Source organism: Atractosteus spatula, chromosome 25 (genome assembly GCF_055471065.1).
Source record: "Atractosteus spatula isolate fAtrSpa1 chromosome 25, fAtrSpa1.hap1, whole genome shotgun sequence".
NCBI classification, from domain to species: Eukaryota; Metazoa; Chordata; class Actinopteri; order Semionotiformes; family Lepisosteidae; genus Atractosteus; species Atractosteus spatula.
In genome coordinates this window covers 8,468,922-8,496,756 of record NC_142730.1, presented here as the reverse complement: position 1 = coordinate 8,496,756, position 27,835 = coordinate 8,468,922, and the positions used below count along the sequence as shown (strand labels likewise).

General features: G+C 50.4%; 1 protein-coding gene across 2 annotated transcripts; it reads left to right on the top strand.

Annotated features, from left to right (window-relative positions):
• The first annotated feature begins 766 nt into the window (after window positions 1-766).
• On the top strand, window positions 767-26,996 carry smg5 (SMG5 nonsense mediated mRNA decay factor). Of its 2 annotated transcripts, XM_088905793.1 has the most exons (23): window positions 767-1,172; window positions 4,193-4,291; window positions 6,049-6,172; window positions 6,707-6,863; window positions 7,219-7,308; window positions 7,718-7,807; window positions 8,361-8,439; window positions 9,360-9,485; window positions 11,109-11,177; window positions 11,986-12,197; window positions 13,076-13,213; window positions 13,866-14,714; window positions 15,462-15,542; window positions 16,249-16,418; window positions 17,380-17,455; window positions 18,175-18,350; window positions 19,823-19,981; window positions 21,013-21,072; window positions 22,237-22,396; window positions 22,676-22,766; window positions 23,495-23,569; window positions 24,595-24,733; window positions 25,128-26,996. In XM_088905793.1, the coding sequence occupies exons 1-23, from the start codon at window positions 1,108-1,110 to the stop codon at window positions 25,209-25,211; spliced, it is 3,369 nt and encodes a 1,122-aa protein (XP_088761919.1). In that variant the 5' UTR covers window positions 767-1,107; the 3' UTR covers window positions 25,212-26,996. The 2 variants fall into 2 exon arrangements, with proteins under 2 accessions (XP_088761919.1, XP_088761920.1); XM_088905794.1 differs by lacking the exon at window positions 15,462-15,542.
• Window positions 26,997-27,835: the final 839 nt, after the last annotated feature.

Genomic DNA, 27,835 nt, shown 5'->3' with positions numbered 1-27,835 from the left:
CATGATCAACGCCTCTCATCCGCTTCCTGGGACTGTTACTGGGCAGCGGAGCACTTTTAGTATCAGACTGCTCCAGCTCCGGTGTTCAAGGGAACGTTTCCGCAGGTCTTTCCTCCCGGCGGCTGTCAGGGTGTATAACGCTGCCCTAGGCTCGGACTGTTAGCCCTTCATCTGCTCCTCTATGGACAGCATGTTTACTCCATTTTACTTTTTGGACAATCAGTCTGTATAAACCTATGCACATTTTGCACATATTTTATTGTATTTACAGTGACTATGATCAGCACATTTTGCACACACCTTTGTATTTATTTATTTTGTTGTCTTTTGTTTTATAACTATTCTGATGTCTATTTTGCTTGTCTTGGGCTGGACTGCTGTAACACATCAGTTTCACTACGGGATTAATAAAGTATTATCTATCTATCTAATTCATGTCTGTCTGCTGCTCCATGGCTCCAGAGCTTCTAAACCCTTTGTATTATTGCACTAACTTTTTTTTATCTCCTATCATTGTTTTTATTCTTACCGTAAAGCGCTTTGAAAAGCTACTCTTAAAAGCGCAATATATAACAAAGCTTCTTCTTATTATTATCATCATCGCAATACCGTGTCGTATAACCTTATGACAAGGGATTAGGCTAGAGATGTTCACTTTCAGATGGCGGTACCCGCCAGTCCAGTAGGTGGCAGTGACAAGCAGCGCTTTCACGAGTAAAGCGGAAATCACAGCCGAGATCTCGCGATGTTTGAGCGGTCGCCCGTGAGTAGTAATGGCCGCTCTGGGCTTGACGCTGGGAACTGAGAGCAGACCGGGGGGTAGCTGAGGAAAAGACGGCGGGGAAGAGTAAGGAAGGGCGGCGGCACCCCCCTCCCCGTCCCGGGTCCCGCAGAGAGACCCGAGGGAGAAGGAGAGAAGAGGACAACAGCTCGAGAAGCCGATACGCAGAGACGGTGGTGGTGGAGTCGTGCCTAGACACTGGCGGCAGAGGGCGGGAGGGGGAACGCAGTCAGCCGCAGACAGACCCCGGGAGCGAGGGTTGGGGGTGACGGACAGACCGGACGCCGGAGTCCCCCCACAGCCGAGACAGTGGGGCAGCCGGAGCCATGAGTGGGTCTCCGCAGGAGAGCGAGCCGGAGGCGAAAATACTCCACACTAAGCGGCTGTACAGGTGAGCCGGGGCCGGGCGGGGGGCTGAGAGGAGAGGCGACCGGTCCGGCCCCAGGGCGCAAGCCGCAGGCACCGGGGCTGGAGGCGGCGAGGTCGTCCTGATGACCCAGCGAACGGACACTGAGGCGTCAGTCGCAAATCGGTGCCGCAAACACCTTTGAGCAAAACAGTAGTTCTGCTCTTAATCGAAGGGCTACAAATAATAGAAAAGGCTCAGGTGAATTTGTGCGGAGGTTAAATTTCTCTCACTCCCTAATAAACATCCGCCTTATCGCGTCCGTTATGCATCTTTACTGGTGCCAAGGCGGTTGTGAGCAGCATGACCACTGCCCGGACACAGTCCCCAGTCCCCCTGTCCGCCTGCCTCCTGCCTCAGGAAGCGTTCATGTGCTCTGACCGCTCTGACCGTCGACGGCTTGTCTCCCTGATAGAGTACGCGAACGAGAAACAGTTTTTTTTTACACATTTCACCCTTTGATAGTTGGAAATGGAGAATTTGTTAGAAGAGACTGTGTTATCCTGTTGTATGAAGGGTAGGCTGGTGTGGAGTTTGCACCTTCTCTCTGGGTTCGTGTGGGTTTCCTCTCGCAGTGCGAAGACGTGCTGGTGGGTTAATTGGCCTCTGAGAAAACTGCCTCGGGTGTGTGCGCGTGTCCTGTGATGGACTGGCGTCCTGTCCAGAGTGTATCCTGCCTTGCACCCGTTGCTTCCTGAGTTCCTGCTCCCCTGCGACTTTGCACAGCCTTCTCAGTTTTGTTGTTAATCCACATAAGTTGGTCCAATTGTGGCTCTCAGCAAGAAAAACAGTTATTCTCCGATACCCCAAACTACATCCGCTTACGCCAATGTGCTTTCGAGTAACGGTGTTGTGCAGCCCTCTTTGTAAAGTCTGTATAGTTCATGCGGTCTGTTTAAATATCTGTGCTTGTTGCACAATGCAACAGGCAATTGCACAGGGTGCTATCAAAAAATAAAACTGATCTGAATAATTGACTGCTTAAGTCTGATGCAGCTAAGGGTTCCAACAGGCTCTGAGGTGGTTTGTAGGTTTGCATGTAATGAATCTACTGGGAAAAAGATCGCAAGAAAGTTCAAAATCTATAATTTTAGAAAGTTAAGTTAATTGCTTTAATTGACTGTTTAGATTGTCATAAAAACCCCTAAACACCAGGCTGTGCAGAAAATGAGATTCAGACAGCAGAAGTGGAGTAGAGAGAAACAGGTCTTAACAGGAATCCACACTGTGCAACCAGCTTCTACAGAAACAAACAGGTCAGGTTTTAACTTCTGCAGTAGCCACAGGAATGTAGCAGCAGAAAACTGAAATATGGACCTTGCTGTAAGTGCTTTATCCTCCAGTTGAGATTACCGCCTCTTATGGGGAATTGTGGGAAAAGGACAAGAAATCTAAAAGCAATACCTCTCGCCCTGTGGCCCGTGGCGCTGGCATGCACTCCAGCTTCTGTTCCTGCTGAGCTCTCAGCTGCCTGAAATGAGATTTCTGTCGCACCAATTACATAATGTGCTCTTCTGGGATCCTCAAGATGGGGGTAGATGTCAGGTGACTCGAAACATGCAGGAACTGGCTGGAGAAAATCTGTCACATTCTACAGAAGGCACAGTAGTCTTTCTTCACTTCTTTTTCAATTTCTGTAGCCCTATACAATTTCTTGCATTAGGAATCCGTCTTTTCACATACCCCAGCTTGCTCTCCATGAGACACACAGACAGGGAGAGAGAAGCTTGGGGTCAGAGCGCAGGGTCAGCCATTGTACAGCGCCCCTGGAGCAGCTGGGGTTAAGGGCCTTGCTTAGGGGCCCAATGTAGTAGGATTCCTCTGCCGGCCTCGGGATTTGAACCAGCAACCTTCCAGCCACAGGCGCAGATCCTGAGCCACAGAGCCAGCGCTCCGCCTTTCTCGACGGGAGGCAGCGTCGGCAGGGTCTGACAGCCTTGTTCCTGTGGAGTAGCTGTCTGCAGTCCTGCGCAGATTTGCGTTCTTGCAGCGCCGCCTGCTTCAGAACACCGCGCAGGTCTGCTCCCGCGGTTCTCAGGATGGAGGTCCCCGTCACCCAGCTCATTTCTACAGCCTGCGTGGCTCTGTGGTGTTGAAGCAAGAGGGTGAAGGAAACATCAAGGGTGACCCGCTGGTGTATTTCGATTGTACCCTTATTTTCTTTTTAGAAATGTAGAAACGCACATTTTCTTACTGTAAACCTCTCAGTTTTATCACCAGGTGATTGTGTATTGGCTCAAAAGCAGTAGCCCGTGCACCAATCGCACTTTGGTTTTCTTGAGGGACAGAGCGACTGGGTTATCCTGTCATGTGAAATTTAGCGGGTGTCACGGTGGCGCAGTGGTTGCTATTGCTGCCTCGCGGTATTGGGGTCCTGGGTTCAGTTCCCGGAGTTCTGTCTGCATGGAGTTTGTATGTTCTCCCCAGGATTGCGTGTTTTTTTCTCCAGGTACTCTGGTATACTACCACAGTCCAAAGACATACTAGTAGGTTAATTAGCTACTGGGAAAACTGGCCCTGGTGTGAGTGTCTGTCCTGCAATGGACTGGTGTCTTGTCCAGGGTTATACCCTGCTCGGTGCCCAATACTCGCTGGGATAGTCTCCAGCTCTGTGTGACATTGAAATGTAAGAAACGGTTTGAAAATGGCTGGAAAATCAAGAAATTGTTCTTGATGTTGTGGTACAGGTTCTGTGGTATCAGTAATGACTATGGCCTCTATAGAGTGTTACTAGTAGAGTACTCGTGTTCATGTTGTTTGTGTAGCAAGTTATAAGGGAGGCAGATCATTAATGCATTTAAAATCAGATAACGAATGCATTTAAAATTTCATTAGTAGTTGATTTTCTTGTGCAAAAAAAAAAGTTAGTGGTCTGAGTTTAACTTTGGTCTCTGTTGATGGGGGGGGGGAAGCCTTCAGCTGTTGCAGGCTCGTGCCGGTATGGGCCCTTCTTGACGGCGGCCGGGGGCTGAAGTTCACCGCAGTCTTGCCTTTGTCTTCCTCAGGGCTGTGGTGGAGTGCGTTCACAAGCTCGACATCATCGTCCACAGCAAGTCGTCGTACCGAGAGGTCTTCAAGCCCGAGAACATCAGCCTGCGCAACAAGTAGGCGGTCGCTGGAGCCCGTGTTTTCATTTTCAGACACGTCGGCTGTTTCCCGTTTTATAGCTCCCAGATTTTGGAATCGCCACTTGTTATCCCCCCTCATCCAGTGTGTGAATTGTTAGCGTAACAAGGTGAAGAGGGGGGAATGTCCTTCCCAGGGAATACGAGCATTAAGTGATCATCAGTTCAAGGTGGGGCAGCTGGAAACATTCAGTCAGTTCAGGGAATTCCAGCACTGCCTTTGCAAATTCTTTTCTGAAATAGATTATGGCCTGATAGCTCTGTACATCACTTAATGAGATTGCATCTTTTGATGAGCTGCAGTCTGTACCCAGTGGTAACAGCAAGGAACTATAAAAAACATAAAACTGGTTACAGGCAAGAGGCCATTTGGCCCATTTACCCTGTGTGGCATCGAGATTTGAATTGATCCCAGGATCTCGTCCTGCTGTTTCCTGAAAGAAACCAGGGTCTCAGCTTCCACAACATGGCTGGGTAGCTTGTTCCACACTCCCGCCACCCTTAAGGTAAAGGAGATTCCTTCTGTTCTCCGATTTAAATGCACTTTCTTGCAGTTTCCACGTTGTTCCTGCTTAGCTGTTCGTTTTGAAGAAATCGACTTGCTTGGCTGTCTGTGCCTTTAAGGGTTTTGAATATTTGTAAATTCTGTACGTTAAAAACTGTCTTCTACTACCTCCGCCAGTTTTGCCTTTCAAGCTTGCCAGTTTGGATTGGCTCCCCTCTCACTGAGGTTATTCTAAACCATGGGTTCTGGCTAGGACTTTGGGAGTTGCAGTTGCACTGAATGCCATGAGAATCCATGCTGATTCTCATCCCAGCTCCCAGACTTCACCCCGAGATCCCAGAGGCAGCTAGGAAAGCTGTGCACCACTAGATGGGCATGTTGGGTCGCATTTGGCTACAGACATGGCCCAGGCTCAAACTGGAAGTGTCCTGTTTGTAGATCTGCCATTTCACCCTGCAACTCACAACTAGCAGCCCACTGAAGCTAAGCAGGTGTGAGCCTGGTCAGTACCTGGATGGGAGACCTCCTGGGAAAAACTAAGGTTGCTGCTGGAAGAGGTGTTAGTGGGGCCAGTAGGGGGCGCTCACCCTGCGGCCCATGTGGGTCCTAATGCCCCAGTATAGTGACGGGGACACTATACTGTAAACAGGCGCTGTCCTTCGGATGAGACGTAAAACCGAGGTCCTGACTCTCTGTGGTCATTAAAAATCCCAGGGCGTTTCTTGAAAAGAGTAGGGGTGTAACCCTGGTGTCCTGGCCATATTTCCCATTGACCTTTACCCATCATGGCCTCCTAATAATCCCCATCTATGAATTGGCTTCATCACTCTGCTCTCCTCCGCACTGAGAGCTGGTGTGTGGGGAGCGGACTGGTGCACTATGGCTGCTGTCGCATCATCCAGGTGGGGCTGCACACTGGTGGTGGTGGAGGGGATCCCCATTACCTGTAAAGTGCTTTGAGTGGAGTTTCCAGAAAAGCGCTATATAAGTGTAAGGAATTATTATTATTATTAATCTGAACTGAAGCAGTGAGAAAATGCCTTTGCTGGTAACCTCTGCGATGCCCTTACATCTCTGGATTGAGATCGACTCCCACTTCCTGTTTTATAATTCCCCTTCTCTTTCTCTTGAACCGTGGGACACAAGTGGGAACTGGAAGGGGGATTTGAGTTCCTTGTTGCAATGAGCTGACTCTTCCTCTTCCTCTGCCGGGCCGTGTGCGTGGGTCCAGGCTGCGGGAGCTGTGCGTCAAGCTGATGTTCCTGCACCCGGTGGATTACGGGAGGAAAGGGGAGGAGCTGCTCTGGAGGAAGGTCTACTATGAGGTCATCCAAGTCATCAAGACCAACAAGAAGGTACCTCCATCTTGCCCCCCTCTTCTCTGAGGCTACAGTCAGAGTTACAGTATCTTGGCGCACGATGCCTGCACAAAAAAAAAATTGCAGTTTTAATTATTTCACGGGTTGAAAGCTGCAGTGTCAAACCCCTAACATTCTTGCTTTTCTGATCATTAATGGCTAATTGCTAATTGATCATTAATGCCTTCCCTGTTGTGATAAATTATTGTGGGACTTTATTAGGCTTTGTAGGATGGGTTTTGGGCTTTCAAAACAGGTTTGTGGGTGATCTAAAGAATGTTGTCTTAGCTGCAGTTCTCACAGTCATAACACCTCTTTTGTTTTGTGTGAGTGCCATTATCTGATCGCTTCCTAACTCTTTTTCTTCAGCATTTTCGTAGCTGCGCTCCTGCTGTTCACTTGGTCTTTTTAGTAGCCTGAACTCTGACTTTTTTCCAGCTTCTGCCCTTCATTGTTGCTGGAGCAGCAGAGCTCAGTGTTTCTGGAGTGGCTTTGTCTCAGCGTCTCTCTCCCACCGTTGCCTCTTTGCAGCACATCCACAGCCGCAGCACTCTGGAGTGTGCCTACAGGACGCACCTGATCGCCGGGGTGGGCTTCTACCAACACCTGCTACTCTATATCCAGTCCCACTACCAGCTAGAGCTGCAGGACTGCATCGACTGGACACACGTCACCGACCCCCTCATTGGTGAGCTGCACAGACGCAGGCACGCTGGCGGCTCGGAGGTGCAGAGACAGGGCAACACAGAGATGCAGACAGACTCCCACATTGATTCCTTCTGTGGGAGGCATTTGCATAATCCTTCACCAGGCACTGCATATTTCACACTTGTTGAGTCATTTGCGAGCGGATCTCGAGAGTTAATTATGCGGTGTTCAAATAATGGGCACACGGCATGTGTTTGGTGTTGCCAGTCTGATTTCTGTCTCCTTGTAGGCTCAAGGCCTGATCAGGGCACCAGGCCGTGCCCTTAAGCTGTCGTTGGGTTTGGAACATCAGGGTGGGTGAAATCTAACGGCATCAGTGGTCGGTTGCCTTGCAGGTCGGAAGAAGCCGGTGTCGGCGACGGCCAAGGAGATGGAGTGGGCGCAGAACGCGTGTCACCGCTGCCTGGTCTACCTGGGAGACCTGGGTAAGCTCCTTGTCACAGAGTTTTATTTCATGAAGTTGTTTTTTTTTCATTAAGTTGGGTTTAATTCTGGACCTGGGGGTGCTATCTGCGTGGAGCTTGTATTGTTTTAGTTCTCCCGTGTTAGCGTGGGCTGTTTCTCCAGGTGTTCAGGTTTCTCCGGTGTGTCTGTGCGTGCTCTGCCACGGACTGGTGTCCTGTCCAGGGATTCTTGCCGGGATAGGCTCCGGCGGCCCTGTGACCCTGTACTGGATGAAGCGGATGGAGTGTACTGGATGGATGGATGGAGTTTTGTTTTTAGCTCTCTAGACTGTGTTTTAACAGCAGATGGACCCGTACGGTGTCCTGAGCGGTTGTGTGTGTCTGCGGTAGCCGGCTGATCCCTGTGCTGCCTTCTCCCCTCCCCCCGCAGCGCGCTACCAGAACGAGCTCGCCGGCGTGGAGGCCGAGACGCTGGCTGAGCGGTTCTACCAGCAGGCGCTGTCCGTGACGCCGAACGTGGGTGAGTGTGCCAGCCCGGCCCCCGGAGCGCTTCCGGGCGGTCCGGTCCCTGACGAGAAACACACCTGCCGATCGGCATGGTAGGCCACCAGGATCAGGAGTGAAACCTGCCGGCCGGGAATCCCCAAGCCTGGTTCTGCAGAGCCCCAGGCCTGCAGGTGGCGGAGGTCTCTGTTAAATCGCCAGTTTCTCAAGACATGGAGAAGCTTCTCTGTGATCATGACAGGTGGTTAAACTAACTGAGAACTCAATTAGGGCTGAAATCTAAGTACTCTTCAGCCCCCAAGGACCAGAGATCTCTCACTTGAGCGGATGACTTGATCGGTTCATCCGTAGCTCACAGCTGCTGCCAGTCATTACAAACAGGTGACCTATAAGACTGGACTATAAAGCCCAGGGCTGGACACCCCTGGGACAGAGCCTCAGCGGCAGACTGTGTGCTTTGGCTCAGGCAGCACGAGAGGCGCCTGTTGCCCTCCCTGGGACTGAGGACTCCAGGGCTCTGGTGTGGTTGAGCGCAGTGCTGGTAATGCGTGTGTTTTGCTGTGTTCCAGGAATGCCTTTTAATCAGCTGGGCACCCTGGCGGGGAGCAAGTACTACAACGTGGAGGCCACTTACTACTACCTGCGCTGGTGAGCGACTCCGTCCCCTTGAGACTGAGCTGAGCGAGCCGTGGATCTTGAGTGATCTCCAGTCGGCGCCGATTATTTTTCTCGTGAATCTGTTTTCATTTCCCACACCCCTTCAGAGTACAGTGCAAAAAACAGCCATTCCCCACCTCTCATCCCCCCAGTCATGTTATACATCTGTCCAAATTGACCCCTCAAGCCTGTTGGGTATGCCCCCCCCACCTCGGATATGTTGGCTTGTCGGGAGTGTCCGTGTTTTTGACGCATCGCGAGCTCTACAGAGCCTGATGGGTGGGTTGGTGCTATAAACCCTGCAGGCGCTCGACAAATCACAGGGGTTTCAGATCCACTGAAAGCTGAGAGTGCCCTGGCACACTCTGGCACACTCTGCAGCCCTGCTCTGCCAGCTGAGCCCCGCCACTCCCAGAATCCCAGCTGTGCTTGCCGGTGCCTTGATCTGGGATCAGTCTGCCAACGCCATGGTTTGTGTTTCTCCACAGGCCTGAACATCTCTTATGAAATACTCTTAGATTTGGTCCCTGTAGTGGGATATTTTACCATCTTTCACAGAGACCTTGTTTTTGGTTGTGCAGCTCTTTTATCTTTAATGCACACACGGCTGCCCTTTGTGTGAAATGGTTATTTGGTGTTGGATTGGAGTTAAGACATGGCTTTATCAGTGCTCTCTCTTGTCTATTTTCTTTGAGCATCCCAGCTTCCCAGAGGACAAGAAGCTTGAGTAAATGGGCCCATTCCCCGTGTTTGTGTGCAACTCCGTGTAGGGGGGGGAAAAACAGCTGACGGTCTTGGTCCTTTTTTTGAAGTGCCGGGAAAGTCTGCTTTAGGGGGTTTTGTGAGCCTGCAGCTCCTGTGGAGCAGTTCTGCAGCCCTTGCCTGACTTGGCGTCCCTGTGTGCCTCGCAGCATCCAGTCCGAGATGCCCTTCGACGGCGCCTACGGCAACCTGAAGCGCCTGTTTGAGAAGGCGGCCAAGATGTACCATCAGGTGAAGAGGCAGGAGATGAAGAAGCTCTCTCCGGCTCGGCAGAGGTAGGGGGGGCTCTCCTTTTTTTTCTAACCTCCCTCCAAGAGATGTGCTGTGGGAAAACCTGTTTGTTTTTATTATGGAGCTCACGTGGGGTTTCCCCGAGCGGGACGAGGCCGAGCGGCCCATGTCGCTGCTGTGGATGTCAGCCCTGCCGTCTTTTTTTCCTGTCAGGACGTTCCCAGGCAGCCAGCCTTCCACAGGGGTGGCCGGGAGTTTTGTTCCAACTCTTCCTGGGGGGGGGGGGACTCTCTCCTCTGGCCTGCCCTTCCTTCCTGTGCTGATTCCCGAAGCTGTCGGTTGTGCCGGCTCTCAGTGCCTCCTAGAGTGTGGATTCTGAGTGCGTTTACACACCTCCGTTTCTCTCTGAGTAACCCTGTTCTTATCGATCCTACCCTGGACTGAGGAGTGATGTCAGATCAGATCACTTTATTGGCCATTTACAATTTCTTGCATTAGGAATTTGTCTTTTCGCAGACCCCAGCTTGCTCTCCATGAGACACACAGACAGGGAGAGAAGCTGGGGGTCAGAGCGCAGGGTCAGCCATTTGTATGGTGCCCTTGGAGCAGGTGGGGTTAAGGGCCCCGCTCAGGGGCCCAACGGAGTCCCTCTGCCGGCTGCGGGATTTGAACCGGCAACCTTCCAGCCCCAGGCACAGATCCTGAGCCACAGTGCCACCTCTCCGCCCTGTCCAAGCAGGTCTTATTGCTGCAGGACTTGTCGGTGTTTAAATACCTTAAACCTGGGGCGCACAGCTCCAGTCCTGGAGGGCCAGAAGGTTTTTGTCTTTGTTTCTGCCAAAACCCCTGATTACTAAACTGAACTCATTTTTTGCTTCACTGGACAAGTTGAAAGCTTTCCTTCTCCTTGAGCAGCTAAATTTTTAAAGAGGCCTGTGAAGCATTCAGCAGCGTGACTGATGGTCTCCCCTGAGTGAAATTGATCCCTTTTAACTTGTTTCTTGGGTGGCAAATTGAAACCCTTCAGCACAGCGCTCTGTTTTTAAGACTTGTTGGTATTTGTTGAGAAAGACCACAGATGCGGGGACAATCACTTTGTTGCTGACTGGAGGCGAATGCTTACAGAGCAAAGCGATGGTCTGGCTCTGTGACGATGATACCCTTCGCCGTGGGTAGAGCTCAGATACTTCCTTGCCTTCCTTCCGTAAGACCAGAAGGAATCCATACAGAGCAAAGTGCTCTTTTTGAGGCCAAATCGGATACTGTTGAAGTCAACTAACCAAATGCATAGAAAATGAGTAAGAAATAAGGTGGTCTAGATTGCAGGTTACCTAGACTGTGCGTATAAGAACTGTAATTGTGTAAAAATACGGGCCTCTCCACTCAGTCATACTATTCTCCATTCTAAACTGCGCTGTGGATTAGCTGTCTGTCAGTACCGACCAACTTTTAAATATTGGTCGGTAGCAGTGTGTATAATACTTATTTAAACTACTCTTGTAAAAAAAGGGCATTTTCATGGCAGATAGTGGGACAGCAGTCTATAGAATACATTAACTTAAGTCTAAAAGACTGTAGGTGACACTTCTGGAAGGTCCTCGGCTACAGTGCTTCTGAGCAGCGTTGCGAATGGTTATTACATGCGTCTATATCCTTAATCCCTGCAGATCGAAGGATATCAAACGTCTGCTGGTGAGCTTCATGTACCTGCAGAGTCTGCTGCAGCCCAAGAACAGGTAGGTGATGGAGACGCTGTCGCTGGGCTTTCCGTGAGGAACCATGGGTGTTGACATTCCCGGAATTCTGAGGGCTGTTCAGTTTTCATGTATTGGAATCCCTTTGGGGAGCTAGTTAATACTTTCTGCCAACAAGCTCCTGGGTTTGCTTCTGGGCTTTGGTGCCTGTGTGTGTGGAGTTTGCGTGCTCTTCTCGCGCTGGCATGGATTTTCGCTGGGTGTTTTTGAGGTCCCCCCACCCCCATGCCTGAAAAACACGGTTTTGAGCTCTGACTGGCCGCTCACCCTCTCTCCTTGCACCCCGTGCATCTGGGATAAACCTCCAGATGGCTTTTACAAGGTTATGAGTCACTTTCTGATGATAGACAGGTACATAGAGCTGTCACAGCTGCAGCCCTTATATCTGCTGAGCACTGAATCCTAAGGCTGTAAGTATGAAACACAGGCGACTCGTTTTCCTTATTTGTCACCAGGTCTTGTGCTGCTTGTCTGCTAATCCAGTTTTAGAGCTCAATTTAATGTGACCTAATGGCGGAAGTCTGGAAGATGCCTGACTTTGCTGGTGGAAACAATGCCCATATCGCCAGTTTTTTTCCTATACTGTGCTGTGGCTCACGTGTGGTCCCAGAGAGACTTCTGCCAGTGTCAAACTGGTGAGATTTTTGTTACTGGGGGGGAAAGTCAGCTCGAGTGCCTTCCTCTTTGCAATCCCTGCCTGATCGGTCTGATTTGTCCCAGCTGGTAGATCTGGGGATCGGGTCCAGCCGGTGAAGCCCTTAACCCTTTCTCCCCCGTGCTGCAACTGTAGCCTGCTGGAGTCCGAGCTGACCTCGCTGTGCCAGTCCGTGCTGGAGGACTTCAACCTGGTGCTGTTCTACCAGCCGGGGGCTCCTCACTGCTCCCCCGCCGCTGGCGAGGAAGAGGAGGACCAAGACGCCCGCTGCTCCTTCCTGCCCGACACCCTGGTCTTCAGGATGGGCGTGACCTGCCTCATGGTGGTGCACAGCCTGAAGAGGGCGGGTCAGTGACCGAGACGGCAGCACTGAGCTTCCCGGTATCGCCCCTGGTGACTCCGGGATCTGCTCCTTCCTTTGGGAATTATTCATTGATTTGGGGGGGGGGGGGTCAAGACAACGACTGCTGGGTGGCACAGTGGCAAAGTGTTTAGCAGTGCTGGGGCCCTGGGTTCAGTTCCAGAGCTGGGGTGCTGTCTGTGTGGAGTTTGCATGTTCTCCCTGCGTTTGTGTGGGTTTCCCCCAGGTGCTCTGGCCTCCTCCCGCAGTCCACAGACATGCTGGTGGGTGAATCGGCTCTAGAGAGTGGGCTTGTGTCCGTGTATCCACCCTGCAATGGACTGGTGTCCCGGCCAGGGTGCGTCTCACCTTGCGCCCGTTGCTTGCTGGGATAGGCTCCGGGTCCTCTGTAGCACTGAATTGGATGAAACACTTAGGAAATGACTGGCTGAGTGGAACAAGGGCCGTGATGGAGAGGGATTAAGAAGTTAGGAGGAGTAGATGGGTGAGGGGGAGAGAGGAGACAGCAGGGGAAGCAGGAGGATGGGTCCTGGGACAGAGGGGTGGAGATCCTAATCCGGCTTGACTGTGTTTAGGTGATGTAAAGTGTGGCAGAGGGGGTGCAGTGTAAAACTGGTTTAGTGAAAATGAACTACATGCAGTATGGCTCAAAGAGAGGTATAACCAGGCATCGTACAAAACCATGTCGAAGCCAAGTGAGTTTTACAGTTGCCAAAATACAGGGCAGATTTACCACGGTAAACCAGAGGGCAGTGGTAGTCCGCTGACAATTGCACCACGGCCCTGGAGGTTCTGCGGAGCTGCTGCCAGCAGACACCACTCAGACAGTGTGTCACGCGTGCCCTGTGTCTCTCTTTCTCTCAGGCTCCAAGCAGTACAGCGCTGCCATCGCCTTCACCCTGGCTCTGTTCTCCCACCTGGTCAACCACGTCAACATCCGGCTGCAGGCCGAGCTGGAGGAGGGGGACAGCCAGGTGCCCCCGCTGCACACGGACCACACAGGTATGACCGTGCGGGCCTGAGGGAGAGAGGCAGAGACAGGTACCAAGAGCAAGCTATTGCAATTAAACTGACGCCTGAGATACCAGTCATCTGATTGCGATACTTGTCCTTCATAGTAACAGTGGTCAACATATTAGTACACCCCCACCCAGTCAAATTAATAGAGTGCAGGCAGTGCATGCTTATAGTGTCTTCCTTGGCCAGGGAAATCCCAAGATCTCAGTCCTCTTGAAAACCAGTGGACTGTGCAGGTAAGTCCCACAGAATGGACCTAGGTGGTAGAGATGGGGCTCTAAAATCTTCAGGTAATCTGTCACATTGCATTAATACACCCAGAGACTTAACATGCAATTTGTTGGTGGGCTTAATATTTTGTCTGTTCAGTGCTGGCTGAAATTCATGACATGTTAAAGTTCATGGTCGCCAGTTATTTAAAAGGAGTAGGTGGCAGGCAGAACTGCTTTGGATGCTGCACATTGGTGGTGGTGGAGGGGAGTCCCCATTACCTGTAAAGCGCTTTGAGTGGAGTGTCCAGAAAAGCGCTATATAAGTGTAAGCAATTCTTCTTCTTCTTCTTCTTCTTCTTATTATTATTATTATTATTAAACCCTCCCTGAGTTTCTGTCCCCTTTGTTTTCCTGGCTGCCTGCAGATGACCCGGAAGTGAAAGAGGCGGCGGGGGGGCTGACCTCCGAGGAGGGGGTTCTGCAGAACGGCACTGCGGGGGAGGAGGAGGAGGGGGGAGAAGGCGGGAAGAGGCAAGGGAGGGGAGGCCGGGCAAAAGAAGGGATGACGGAGGAGGAGGAAGAGGAGGAGAAGAAACAGCAGCAGCAGAAGAAACAGAAGAAATACTCCCGGCTGTCCATGCTGCGTCGGCGCCGGTACGCCCGCAAGGAGGACGAGAGCGACCTGAGCGAGGGGTTCGAGAGCGAGGAGGAGGATGAGGAGGAGGAGGAAGAGGAGCGGGACAGGGAGACGGGGAGCTCGGGACCCCCAGCCGGTGCCCCGCAGCCCGGGAGGGAGGGGAAGCCCCAGCCGCCGGAGGGCCAGGGAGGGGGCTGGGAGAGCGCCTCCGAGGAGGAAGAGGAAGGCGGCACAGCTTTTGACGTGGACACTGACTCGGACATGAACAGCCAGGAGTCGCGCTCCGACCTGGAGGACATGGAAGACGCGGAAAGCCACGGCGGAGAAGAGGGGGGAGGCTCGGACCCGGGGGACCCCCGAAGGTCCCCCCCCGACGAAGTCGCCGCCCCACCGGCCTCCAACGGCCCCTCCCTGGCCAGCGACCCCAGCATAACCAGCAACCTGCAGGCCATGTCCTCCCAGCTCTTCCAGAGCAAGCGCTGCTTCCGACTGGCTCCCACTTTCAGCAACGTGCTTCTGCGCCCCCAGAATCCCTCTGCACCCCCTGTGCCAGCTCCGATCCAGTTCCCCCCTTCACCAGCGGGAGAGTTACCGGCCCAGACGGGCCTTGGTACCGCCAACGGCACCAACGACAATGGTGAGCAGGGGTGCAGCGTGGGCCACCGCAGGACGTCCTCTCTTTAATTCACTGGCGGTCTTTACTAGGAAGGCTCTTTTCACGGGGTACGATAGTCGGGAATTTGGGGTACCATAACACTTGTTCCGGATTCCCCCCACAGCCCTTTGTGTAAAGAAACACCTTCTGATTTCCTTTCTGAATCTGCTCAGTCCGTGCTGTTTGAAAACTGAATTGCGCCATATTTATGACCGACGCCTGTAAAAACTCCCAAGCAATCCAAGATTTTTCAATGTCCCAAAACAAAAAGAAACTGCAAAACCTACTCGGTCTTGTAGAATGTCGTGATGGAAAGGCTTTTGTGCTTGGATGTTTGTTAAACATTCAAACTAGTATTCGCTTTTAAAAGGTTAGTCACAACTTGATGACTTATTCTCTGTGCCTCATGACTGGCAGAGAGTGATAAAGGCAGAGCAGAATGGGTCTCATTTTTGTTCTGATTTCGGAATCGCCAATTATAATTTTTTGTCAATGCCCGCTTGATTTTGGCATTGCTAGTTTGTAATGTCTCCAGCCCGGGCTCTGAACCACATGCCCTCCCATGGGAGAGAGTGAGGAGGTGTAGGAGGCAGACTCCTCCCACCCGACTGCTTTCGAGCCAATGGTCTTTTTACACGTCACCGCCAGCTCCGCCCCCGCACTGGAGGTTCAGTGCTGATTGGTGGAGAACCACATCCTTATGGCTTCTTATGTACCCAAAACCTGCAGGCGCCCAGGAGGCCAGAGGGGTTGCCGAGGGAACCCCTGGCCAGCTAATCTCACCCTGCCCCCAGAGGAGTTCAGACACAGGTGCGCCGCCTCTTGGGGGATCCTGGTTGTAGACCGTTCATGACATGGCCCAAGCTCGAACCTGCGATCATGGAGCCCAGCCTTTGCCTGGGCAGGCGTCTTTAGTGGCTGGCCTGTCTTGGTTTTCCAAAACCTCTTAATTGCGTAGTGTCGTTTAAAAAAAAACAAAACGGTTAAAATGTTACATGTAATAAACTAAGTCTCGACTTTCCCATTTTAAGTCTAAGACATTCCTTTAAGATTAGTTCATCTTGTCTCAGTTCTTCAGGCTGATCCCAGAGCAGCAGTCTTCTGAAACATATCTAATTGTTCTGAGAACAGTAACACGCCTAGTTGCCGTTTGGTTGTTTCAAAAGTGACATTACTGTATAAGCCCTCTCTCTGGCTCCCTCTAATGGACAGGGCAAGAACAGCAGGAGTTAGGGTCTGTAAACTCAGTATGACAGCCAGTAACAAATAGGACAAAGGACAAGAGACTGCATGACACAATACAAAGAAGACAGACAAAATACCAGTTCACAGGAAACACAAGGGGGTATAAATGTATGTGTAGTCTATGCCGGATTTCACAAAAGGTTGTGAGATGAAGCTTCCAAGTTTGGCTTAATGGCTGGTATGTTTGCTTTGCTGCTTTGTCATCACAATGGGTACGTGGAGCTTGCAATCAACAGGGAGTCTCATTTGCCCCTTTTGTCTCCCCCCAAAGAGGGTGGTTCGGACTCTGAAGGCAGCGAGGTCAGTAACCATTCGAGCCGGAATGAGAAGACTCTTCCTGAGAAACTGGAGATCCTGACCAATCAGGGCCTGCTCCCCGCGGTCAAGATCTTCGTGGACTGGCTGAGGACAAACACGGACATCATCGTCATGTGTGGGCAGGTAAAGGATGGAAGGCCTTACAGTGTAAATAATGTCTTGTGGATCTGTGCCTGCAGTCTGTGAAACGATTAAATCTGTACTGAGTTTGCACGCTTCGACGTTGTATGAAAGCAAGGAAAGTTCTGAAAGTGCTCTGTCAATGTGTGCATTTTCAATCTTGACTCTGGATTTTAAAACGTACAGGCATTGCCTTTGCAAAACGTACACCTGAACTTTGAATCTGGAAACAACACTTCTTGAGTAAGCTTAGGTAAAGTAAGATTTAGAGGGGAGCATTTTTACTTTTTCTAAATTACTTTTATTATTGGGAGACTCTGAAAACTATTTTACAGTATATATAAATTGCTTTACATAGGATTGCATATTTTAAATCAAACACAAATATTGCAGCAATAAGGTTTTGGGCAGCATGACAGATGACCTAGAAGTTTGTGTTTTATAATTAATTACTTTAACTGTTGAGCATCAACTGCCAAAACAAGATCTCAGTGGGTGTTTTGTTTTTGCTGATTAAAGGAGTCTGTCAAACATCAAAGATTTAGTAGTTAATAAGATGGTAAAATCGAAGCAGTAGCTATGTTTGTTTTAAAATAGGCTTACAAATAACACAGAACATGTTAACACTACAAATTAAGACAAGTACCATTTCTATCCCACAGATTTAAAGAAAGAAATGTGATTTTTATTTATAAGTAATGCTTTCTCTTACTCTGATGTGTTGGACACCAGCATGTTTTTTGAATGTTGTAGTGTTTGTGTTGGAGAGCAGAAATATCCGTCTGTGCAGGTGGCTTTAACTACTTAAGAGTTTTAAGGAGGGCTGCATGTGCTAACGCCAATACCTAAATGATTTACAATATTTTCATTCTGCCAACATAAGTTCCAGGACACGAGCAATAGCATTTTCTCGTCACTAGTGTTAACAGACTGACCCCCCCCTCCCGCCTCTCTTCCTGTGCAGAGTTCTCAGAGCCTGTGGAACCGACTGTCGGTCCTGCTCAACCTGCTGCCCGATGGGAGCAAGATGCTGGAGGCAGGTAAGGGCACAGAGCTGCAGACAGGACTGTGAGTCCGTAGACGTGTGCTCTCCCCCCCCCCCCCCCACCCCCATCCCCAACCCACGCTTCCAGGCTGAATTGAGAAAAACAGCCCATCAGTGCGGGCGGCTACCTTAAAAAACCCCAACAGCGCGAGACCTGAGCACAGGTGCGCAGCTGCTGGATGTTGGAGGTGAGGTGTAATTGGACCGTTCTAGCCCTCCTACACAGGTGTGCAGCTGAGGAATGTCTGAGACCTGGACAGCCTGCTGGACTGTGCCCCCCGAGTGCCTGGGCAGCCTCACCTACAGATCATAAGATCAAACAAGGGGAGGCCATTCAGTGTGCTAGTTCATAGTTAATTGATCCCAGCATCTCATCCAGCTGTTTCTATTGGCTTCAATGACATGGCTGGCTAGCTTGTTCCACACTCCCACAGCTCTCTGTGTAAAAGAAACATATCCTGTTCTTAGTTTTAAATGCATAGTTCCCACTTGTACCCTCTGGTTCGTGTTTCACTGTTCATTCTGATGAAATCCTCTGGGTTGTCTTTGTCTTTGATATTAAAAGCCGGCATCAGGAGATACAAGTATTCAAGACCTTCCCCCTAGCTCTTATTGAATTTAGACTACAAAAATTGGTAAAAAAGAACCTTACATGGCAGTATGGCGATGCTGTGGAAAGCTTCCCCCCTTGTGAATGTGTGCTGCTGACTCCAGGGCTGGGCCTGAGCGAGGAGGTGACCCGGCTGCTGAGCGAGTGCGAGCAGCCCAGCCTGGCGCAGACGCTGCTGCTGCCCGAGGACCTGGCCCTGCGCCACCTGCCTGCCCTGCACCTGGCCCACCGCCGGCTGGACTTCGCCCGCGAGCGGCCCTCCCTCGGGCCCCTGCAGGAGGTAACTGGGGCCCCCCCGGGGAGAGAGGAACAAAGAAAGCATTTTAGTCAGAGCTGTGGTGACAGGCGGGCCGAAGGCCGCTGGAGTAGGTCAAGACCCGCTCGGCTTTAGGGCAGACCGGCCTCCGCGACTTCCTGGCTGCCTGTGGGCTGGCAGCACTGTGGGCGAGAGACCCTCCGGTCCTGGGGTCGGCACCCGCTCTGTATTTAGCAAGCAGCTCTATCACCCTGCAGCTCCCAGCTGGTAGCCCACTGGAGCTCAGCAGCTGTGAGCCTGGCCAGTACCTGGAGGGGAGACTCCTGGGAAAGCTGAGGCTGCTGCTGGAGGAGGTGTTAGTGGGACCAGCAGAGGGCGCTATATTTTTACATATACCCTGTAGGTCTGCTGAAGATGTAAAAAAAAGGATTGGAGGTCCCATGGTTGTGGGTTTTGTAACCTGGAAAATCCACAGAGAGATCTCATTTAGAGCTTCCTAATCTACCACCATCCCATCGTGCTCTCAGTCAGCTTTGCTGTGCCGCTCATTAAAGGTAAGCAGGCTGCACATCAGAGGCACAGAGCAGGCGTTCAGAAGCCCTGGGCCTAGCCGGTGCGTCCTTTCCATCAAAATGTCAGGCCAGCATTGTCCCACCAGCAAGAGCGTGTTTGGCATCTGTCCAGTGATCCCTCTCTGGACATTTAACCTGTGCCCAGTGTTATGGAAATCTATTTGTCAAGGAAGCCACTAGAGAGAGTTCTCACCTGAGTAAGGTCTTTATTTCAATATTGCAATATTGGGATCCCTGCTGTCACTCTGCAGAGTGTGTCAGAGACTCAACTTGTTACAGGCAGCACAGGCTTTTTATAAAGATGTTGTAATGCAAGGGAAAGTACAGCACTTTGTCCCTTCTAATACTTCTCCTTTCCATAGGACAAAACAGATTACATCATAGAAACGAAAGAAGAAGCGCCAATATATATTTTGCAAAGCTTAGCAGTTACCCTCGGCTAATTTAGTCATCTAGACAGTACGTACTGTGTTTACAAACTGTCTTCTAAAAATCTGCACGTAGCACAGCAGTTACATCCTTGTTATATATTTTCCTAAAGCTCTGTACATTTTAAGAGTCAATTTACTTATTAGATTTCCATTTCACCAGTCATACGATCTGTAGGAGACGCATCAGCTTGCACAAGCAGGGTAAAAATCCCTTCTGCTGGGGTTGCCTGAGCAGACATGGTGCTTGATCTGGGTGCAGGAGTTTGGAGTAACATAATTCTCTTCTTCCTTTTCTCTCCCTTTTCCTGTTGAACCTTCTCCCTCCTCCTTTTTAATCCTTCTTTCTGCCCCTTCACCTCTGTTTTCTTTCTCCCAAATTTTATTTTGCTTCCTTCTCCATTTTTACCTGTTTTTTCTCCCTCTTTTTCCCCCCTCTTCCACCCCTCTCCCTCTTCCGCTCCTCCTCTTCGTCTGTGTCCCTCTCCTCTCCCAGTGTGTGGTGCGAGTCTGCTGTATCCGGAGCTTCGGTCACTATCTCACCAATCTCCAAGGCAACGTGCTGCACTTCAACCCGGAGGCGGGCATCTTCACTAGCATCAGCCAATCAGAGCAGGAGAACCTGGTGCAGCTGGCCAAGGCGCAGTTCCGCATGGTAAGAGAGCAAGAATTATCCCACAGGCCCGCAGTGATCTCTCAGTACAACAGCAGCAGCCAGTATCCCACCCTGCTGAATTCGTTATTCATCGTTAGTTTGTTCCAGCTGACGTCTTCGCCCAAGGCATCTTCCTGAAACTGCAAATGTTACATGTGACTTCTCTCTACAACAAACACATACACATGGTTAGCAGCACAAAAACCACAGCACAGGAGGCGTCAGATCAAAATGATCTCCCAGCCTGTGCCTTTGTCTGTTTAGTCACTACAGTGCAAAGTGAGATACTCTGGCTGTCCACCCTTATATGTGCAGGTCTGTAAAAATCACCTGTTGGCCCAAGTTTTATCTGAGTAAAAGAAGCACAGGAAATTGAGTATCCATCTATCATATTTCAGTGTGTTTTATCCAAGAAATCAGTATTTTCACTGCTTTTTATTGCACACAAATTACCAAAGTACTGGCCTCAGCACCGGGGCCTGTGTTAGTTTGCTTAACATTGTGAAATGTTCAGCACCTCTTAGGAGCAGTAACAGAGCTTTAATGCACTAAAGCTTGCAGATGTTTCTCAGAAAGCGCAGGTATCTGATAGTCAGCCCCTCTCCCCATCTTCTTCAAAAGCTAAAACCATTCAAAGCAGCTTTACTGTTTTGATTAAATCCACGTACCCGTGCACACGAAGTACACAATTGACATTTATTGCTCTAGATTTAGAAGCTCTCCAACCTCTGGTCAGACAATGAAAGCAAAAATGTCAGCTTGAACAGAGCAGCTTTAAAAGGCTTATTATTGCAGTATTTTGTGGGTAGCAGAAAATAAATTAGTGATCTACCAGCTTTAGATCATTGGCTTTTCAGAGCTTGGAATTGAGGTGAAGTTCCCTCAGTCTAAACTCTGTTTTGAACTGTGATGTGGCAGAACAGTAGGCTCAGGGCTGGCCCATTACCAGGACAGGGATCCACTGCTGTGTAACTCCCCCACCCCCCACTAGGGGTCGCTGCTGGAGTGACCCCACTGTGCTGTTTTCCCAGGCCGAGGAGGAAGCGCGCCGGAACCGGCTCATGAGAGACATGGCCCAGCTTCGTCTGCAGGTGAGACTCTCCCACGCTCTACCACTGTCCCACTGTCTGGGGTTCGGAATTAACTTGCTTAGACTAGTTGGTTTTTTTGCCAAGCTGTAAAGGACAGAAGGCCGGCTGTAAGAAGGAACATTTTTTAATTGTGAATCCCTCACCACAAAGTCATTTGTAGATCACTCTCGATTGCAGTCTACTTCCAAACTGCTTTCATCTCTATACACAATTACAGATTGGCCGTGCTGTTTATACACCCAGTTAATGTTATTCCAAGTGCCATCTTACAGTCCTTAAATCCATGTTGAATTCATTCTGACATTAAATGTGACATTGTATTAAATGAAATTAAGTGTTAACTTATAGTTTTGCAAATCTGCAAAAGGAGGTACAGTACCATTACATGAAATATTGAGCTTTCAATATTTACAGTAAAAAATGAAATGTAATTTTTATGGTGTTATATACTGTATATACAGTATTCATATAGTATTTGTGGAAGTTTGAAGGCTTTGGGTATGGCTGCTCTAGGGGCAGCCCCTGTTGTGATACAAAAAGTTAAAATCGCTGGGGAGTATCACGGTTTGGGGAGTATTCAGTTGGATCATTCAGTCATGGTGAGTGAGTAACGCGACGCAGGCTCGAACCCTTCTTCATGAAGCTGCAGCTGCTCTCTGTGCCAGAGCTGTCACTGGTTCGGGCTCTGGGGAGCCCCAACCCCGAGCACACTTGCCATTTTAGGGGTCCCTGTGAGCAAGAGAGTGAGATGCACGTTTTTCCAGAAGAATGCTGACCAGTCACAAAAACCCCATATAACAGGTGTCCCTGCTCACTTTCGCGACGACTATCGGGGATCTTTACAGCAAGAGAAACAAGGGGATAGAGTGTGGAAACACGGTTTCATGCAGCCTGGTGCGGTTTCTGGGGTGATCTCCGCCCCGTACCTTTCTGCAGAAGAAAGGGGATCGGTAACCCCACTGTGTTCCAAAGAAATTGTCCCCTCATGAAGGAGGGACGGACACGCGGAACGGGACATGGAATTACGAGGGTCCCCTGGCTCTGCCGGGTTGTCAGGCCATGATGGCGCTGCCACACCGCTGCACTGCCAAGACCCCAGCTCACAGCTCGACTGTGTGTGTGTGTGTGTGTGTGTGTGTGTGTGTGTGTGTCTCTGCTCTGCAGCTGGAGGTTTCCCAGCTGGAGGGCAGTCTGCAGCAGCCCAAGGCCGAGTCCTCCATGTCGCCCTACCTGGTGCCCGACACTGCCGCCCTCTGCCAACACCTGGGCATCATCCGCCAGCTGGCTGGCAGCGGGCGCTTCATCGTCATCATCCCCCGCACGGGTGAGAGGGCTGGCGGGTGGGGGGGGGTCACTGCTGGGGAGAATGTGAAAGGGAGGTGGAGGGAGAGGTGGTCAGGAAAAGAGGGATAGCACAGCGTGGATGAGAGAAGGCAGAGACGTGGAGCAGCTGGGAGAAAGGTAAGGAGCCAGTAGGGGCAGATTTCAAGGAGAGGGAGCGGACAGGGGAGGAGTGGAAAGGAAGGAGGGTTGAGGATAGGGCTGAGAATCCCGAGGGTGGTCTGAAAGAGTCAGCGTGCTCTCCTGTCCGCTTTCCCCTCAGTTATTGACGGGCTGGACGTGCTGAAGAAGGAAAACGCCGGAGCGAGAGATGGGATTCGCTTCCTGGAGTCAGAATTCCGGAAGGGAAACAGGTGAGGATCCCAGCCCAGCCCTCCGCGAGCCTTTTGTGCTTTTAAATCTACAGATTTCACAGTGTGAAGCGCTGTTTATCATGTTTTTCTTCGCTGACTTTTGTAACTTTGTGGAAGTGGATTAAGTAGAAATAACCTTTATTGCCCCTGTGAGAATTGGTCTTGCGCATCAAGAGCTCATAAACGTATAACATATATGACAATAACAACAGTAACAACATTTACCACTAAGCAACATTTAAAAATATTGCTCAATGAGAACTCAGTTCAGTACCATAAGATTAAAAATGGACAATTAGCTGGTAAAGTATCTAAAGCAACAATAACAATAACTAGATCCCTACCTGCAAACAGTCTTTTCAATCTTCAATCGATTGTCTAAAAGTAGTTAGATTTTATGTGCAAAATTAATGATACGTCACTCCGTTAGACATGTTATCGGTAATCTTGCCACCACTCCCTGATCTCTTTGTTCATCATGCTTTCATCAAGTTTTTTTTTTAAATTACACAGAAGGAAATAAACAGGGAGTGAACATTACTGTTTTTGAAAGGGCACTTTAACTGTACCTTGGTGTTGTGTTGCATGCAAATCCTCTCACCCACATGTTTGAATAAACAGCTGCTCCCTCTCCAGTTCCTCCTCATGAGTCAAGTCCTTTTGGCCCCCCCCCTTAAAAGCCGAGATCAGGCGGAGTTCGATGCCAAAGTGACGCCTGTCTCCTGCAGGTACATCCGATGCCAGAGAGAGTCGGGGAAGAGCTTTGAGAGGGACAAGCTGAAGAGACAGGACATTGACGCCTGGTGAGCTCACTTCTGGTTTGTGGCAGAGGGCTGCCAGGCATACAACAGCTGGGAAGACTGGAGACCTTATGGTATTGTTTTTAGGATACAGCATGTCAAATTCCTTCCAACGGTGCTTCCCATCTGCTGCACACATGGATTTGCAAATAGAGATACTCAGAAAAATAAAAGTACTGGGAGAAACTGCCTTGTGCTAACTGAATGCAGCAGCCTGTTAATCATTGTTATAATGTGTAATTAAGATAGCATGCTTAAATCCATCTAGCCATCATCTGACCACTTCTTCCAATTCAGAGTTTGGGGGAGCTGCATCCTATCCAGGCAGGCAAGAGGCACACAGACACACACACTCACACCAGGGCCAGTTTTCTCAGAAGCCAGTTAACCCACCAGCATGTCTTTGGACTGTGGGAGGAAACCGGAGCACCCGGAGGAAACTGTGAAAATGGAGAGCATACAAAACTCCACACAGACAGCACCCCAGGTCTGGAATTGAACCCAGGACTTCGGCTAACCACTGCATCACTGTGATTACAACAGTGATAAAATAACAGCTTTCAATGCTTTAATGCAAACTTGTGCACACTGTTATGTGACATTCGCAATGTTTTCCTGTTTGACTACATTGCCGTGACACTTTTCTGCAGGAGGTGCTATTCAAAGTGCCTTTTTGAATCCTTTAAAACTGGTTGTTTCCTGAAAAAACCCAGACGCTCATCCGCTGAGATCCCAGTCGCTTCATCTAACGTTACTGTTTGTATAAAAGGCTGGGTCATAGTTATTCGTGATAACAGCCCCTTTGGTCCAAATCTTACCAGACCTTCAAAAATCCTATTTCCTTTGCACCTGTGGTGAGTCGGTGAGTAGTGACTGGAACAGGCCCATTTGCACAGGGATCATCTGGATTCCAGGAAATTGGGTTCTTATGCACAGAGAAAAGAGGGTGGAATCAACGCCAAACATTTTGAGAATCTTTGTTTTCTCCTGTCCGTCTTAGTCCCATTCCCCTGTCTCTCCCCCGTCAGGCAGCTGTATAAGATCCTGGACAGCTGCCGCCAGCTGACGCTCTCCCAGAGCAGCGCAGAGGACGACACCGCCGGCATGGTGACCATCCTCGCCGGCCACCCCCTGCCGGACCCGTCCGCGCTCTCTCCGCACATGCAGGTCAGAGAGCCGCGCCACCGCACAGCTCCCGCCAGTCCCAGGAAAAGACTTTTCTACCGGTGCTCTTCTATACAAGTTTTATTCTCAGCTTGCATCCAAATAAAGCATGTGTTTGGATTGAGAACGGACTAAACCCAGGAAATAATACAAAAATTAGGGGAGTACCACAGGGATCTGTACTAGGACCTCTGCTCTTCTTACACTTGTCAGTGATTCTGGACTCGGATAGCAGGTAGTAGGATAGTGGCTTTTGCAAGAGCTGGGGTGTTTTATAGGGAAGTTTTGTCCAAAGCCGTGCTGGGATTTACTGCTGGAACAGAAGTGGAGGTGCTGACCTCTCTCTCGTTCTTCCTATCCGTTTCTCACCCATCTCCGGCTCTCCGTGTCCCCGCAGGCGGCTGTCCAGGCGGTGCAGGCCGCGGGGATCGAGCTGAAGAGCATCCTGGACTTCTTCCGCCAGTGGAAAGAGATGGGCTGAGGGGCCGGAGAGGAGGGGCGGCTCGGCGGTCACCAGATCACGCTCTCGATCCCCCTCTCTCTTTCTCTCTTTCTCTCTCTCTCCCCCACATCTCCCTCCCTCCCGCTCTCCATCGCTCCACATCGCTCCGGGGAAAGCAACGGAGGGGGCGCGAAGAAAAGACGGAGAAGGACGCCAAGTCCGTCCCCCTCCAACCCCACTCCACCAGCCTGACGAAGGAAGATCACACGAGTGAACGCTGCAACGAAAGTGTTTATGCGCTGGAGGGGGGGATGGGCAGACTGATTCAGAACCCCAACACGCGTGTGCTGTGCGCTTTAGACAAACACAGGCGCAGATACGCTTATATGTGCTGAAAAAACAATACGCTTAGAGACGGATCGGTCCTCTCTCTCTGTCTCTCGGCTGAGCTGCTCCCGGGTTTGTCCCAGCAGCTTAGCTTCTTCCGGAGTAGGAGGGGGGGAAACGAGAGGTTCGGGGAAGAAGAAGAAGAAGAAGAGGAGGAGGAGGGTGGGGGGGGAATGGGCGGACAGGCAGAAGTCGGATTCTGGAGCTCGGGAGGCGGAGCGCGCGGTCGGGCGGCACCCGGATGAGGGGCGGCAGGGGAGGAACCCGAGCCCTCCCGCCCGAGAGGCCTGAGCCCCAGCAGCGCCTGGGTGGGTGGGTGGGTTGGGGGGGAGGTGGGGCGCCTCGCAGCCGAAACACAAGGGGGGGGAGAGAAGACCGGACAGGCTCAGGTCACCCGGTGTGCGTCCGTTTTATTTTAAAATGGCTTAGTATAACTCTGCTTTTCTGTGTTGTTTTTTTTTTTTGCTGTGTATTTCATCTGAGACCAATGATATGCGTTGTTTAGGTGTGGGATGCAGGACAGACTGTCTTCTATTCTGTGGCTTTTTTTTGTTGTTGTTGTAAGTTGATGTACGCTTTCGTGACAAAGTAATGTAACAGGGATCGGGAGGAGGGGGCCGTACAGGGTTGGGGTGCTTCCTGAACTGCCTGTGTGAACACCCTGCCCACAAGAGATGTAATTCGGGTCGTCTAGGGGGAGAGAAGCCAAGGCAGGTCGATGCCTCTGGCTGTGCTGCAGTGTAAAAACCTGAGTGTAATGTGGGACATCAGGAGGAAATTCTGACAGGTCGTTATGTAGTTCGTTATAATGCAGTACAGCAGAGCGCATGTTGCCAATCGGCAACACTCCCCCTGAGATGACGGCCCCCCCGATGTCCAAAGAGATGGAAACTGTGCAGCCTCACTTTACAGAGATCGAAACTGTCTGTCCAGCGACAGATGGGATCCTGAACCATTTCTAAGTTGCAGCAGTGGTGCGAAGAGCACCTATTGCAGGACTTCAGCCTTAGAATTAGACAAATTAAACCTTCTGAAAGAAGTGCTTTCCAGTATACGGCGCATGCAAGGTGGTGAAAAGGAAGGTATTTTACCAGGCGCCTTGGCAATTGGAACTCCTGCTGTCGAGTGTTTCATTTATGTTAAGAAGATTTTCTTTTTCTGAAAGGTTTGTGTGTACGGGGGATAGCATTGACGTTGCCAGCTTCTCCTCCTGCTGGAGTGTTGCGCACAAAAATGTTAACTCCTTGCTGCCCCAGTGGATTGCAGTATGTTATGCTGAAACGGACACCTGGTCCTCCCAGGGAGTCCTTGCATGCCTGTAACTGTGTTTTAGTGGAAGAAAGGGTGCTGGAGGGAAAGGCGGGTGTAAACGTGATGGGTGATGGCTTCACCCTCACTCTTCTGTCTCTGAATAAAGTCAAGCTGTGATTCCCAAAACATTCTTTCCTTAAGTCTCCTGATGTTTTTCCAAGTCCTCTGGGTTAGATCTGCATTTTTTAATTTTGCAGAACTGCTTTGGGGGCTTTAGCAACCCATGGAGTGAAATAAATGTTTTATCTAGCTCAGTCCATCAAAAATATGTCAGCAAGGTTGAGTGCTGGTTCAGGACCCCAGGGTGGGCGCAGCATAGGCAGAGCTGCACGGGGGGAGGGTGGGGCCTAGCTGGTCGGTGCTCCCTCAGCTTTCTGGCAAACAAGAGGCTCCCGCCACCTGCCAGGCAGAGCCTTCCTTCTGCTCCAGGTGGCGCTAGATCTCCACTGTGGTGCTGTGTCAGTTAACTTAATGGATCTACGGGCTGGCGTGTCAAGAGGAGCACATCCCCTGGGTCCCGTTCTCTCCCGAGTGAACCGGAGTGATCTCACCTGGTTGATCATTCTATTTCTGCCGTGATCAATTTTGAAAACTTAGGAAATGGGAACAAAGAAACACCTGCCAAATAAGAGGCTATATCCTGGAGAGACCGATCATTTTGTGTCCCTTTTTTACTGTTCAGCATGGAATCTGTTTTCTAAGTGCAAGGTTACTGCCAAATCAGGATGCAAGAAGGTGTTTACCTTCTTTTAGTCTTTAATGTAGTTTTTCCGTGTTTCTTATATTCTGCAGTATCCTAGGTGAGCCAGGGAATGAGGTCCAGTAGTTTATTATAAATTATTATAGTGTTTTAATCTTACACTTCCTAAGTACCAATATGACTCTGTCCACTGGTATGTAGGGGCTTGCGTGGGCTGCAGACTGAGCTCCAATGCCCGGAAGTTGATGGTTCGAGCGTGGGTCAG

What these genes read in the sequence shown, in the direction of transcription:
- smg5 (XM_088905793.1), top strand. Translation starts at nt 1,108, where the DNA reads ATGAGTGGGTCTCCGCAGGAGAGCGAGCCGGAGGCGAAAATACTCCAC. An exon ending in CACACTAAGCGGCTGTACAG is followed by an intron (nt 1,173 to 4,192) that starts GTGAGCCGGGGC and finishes TGTCTTCCTCAG; the next exon opens with GGCTGTGGTGGAGTGCGTTC. An exon ending in GTCCGTGACGCCGAACGTGG is followed by an intron (nt 7,808 to 8,360) that starts GTGAGTGTGCCA and finishes GCTGTGTTCCAG; the next exon opens with GAATGCCTTTTAATCAGCTG.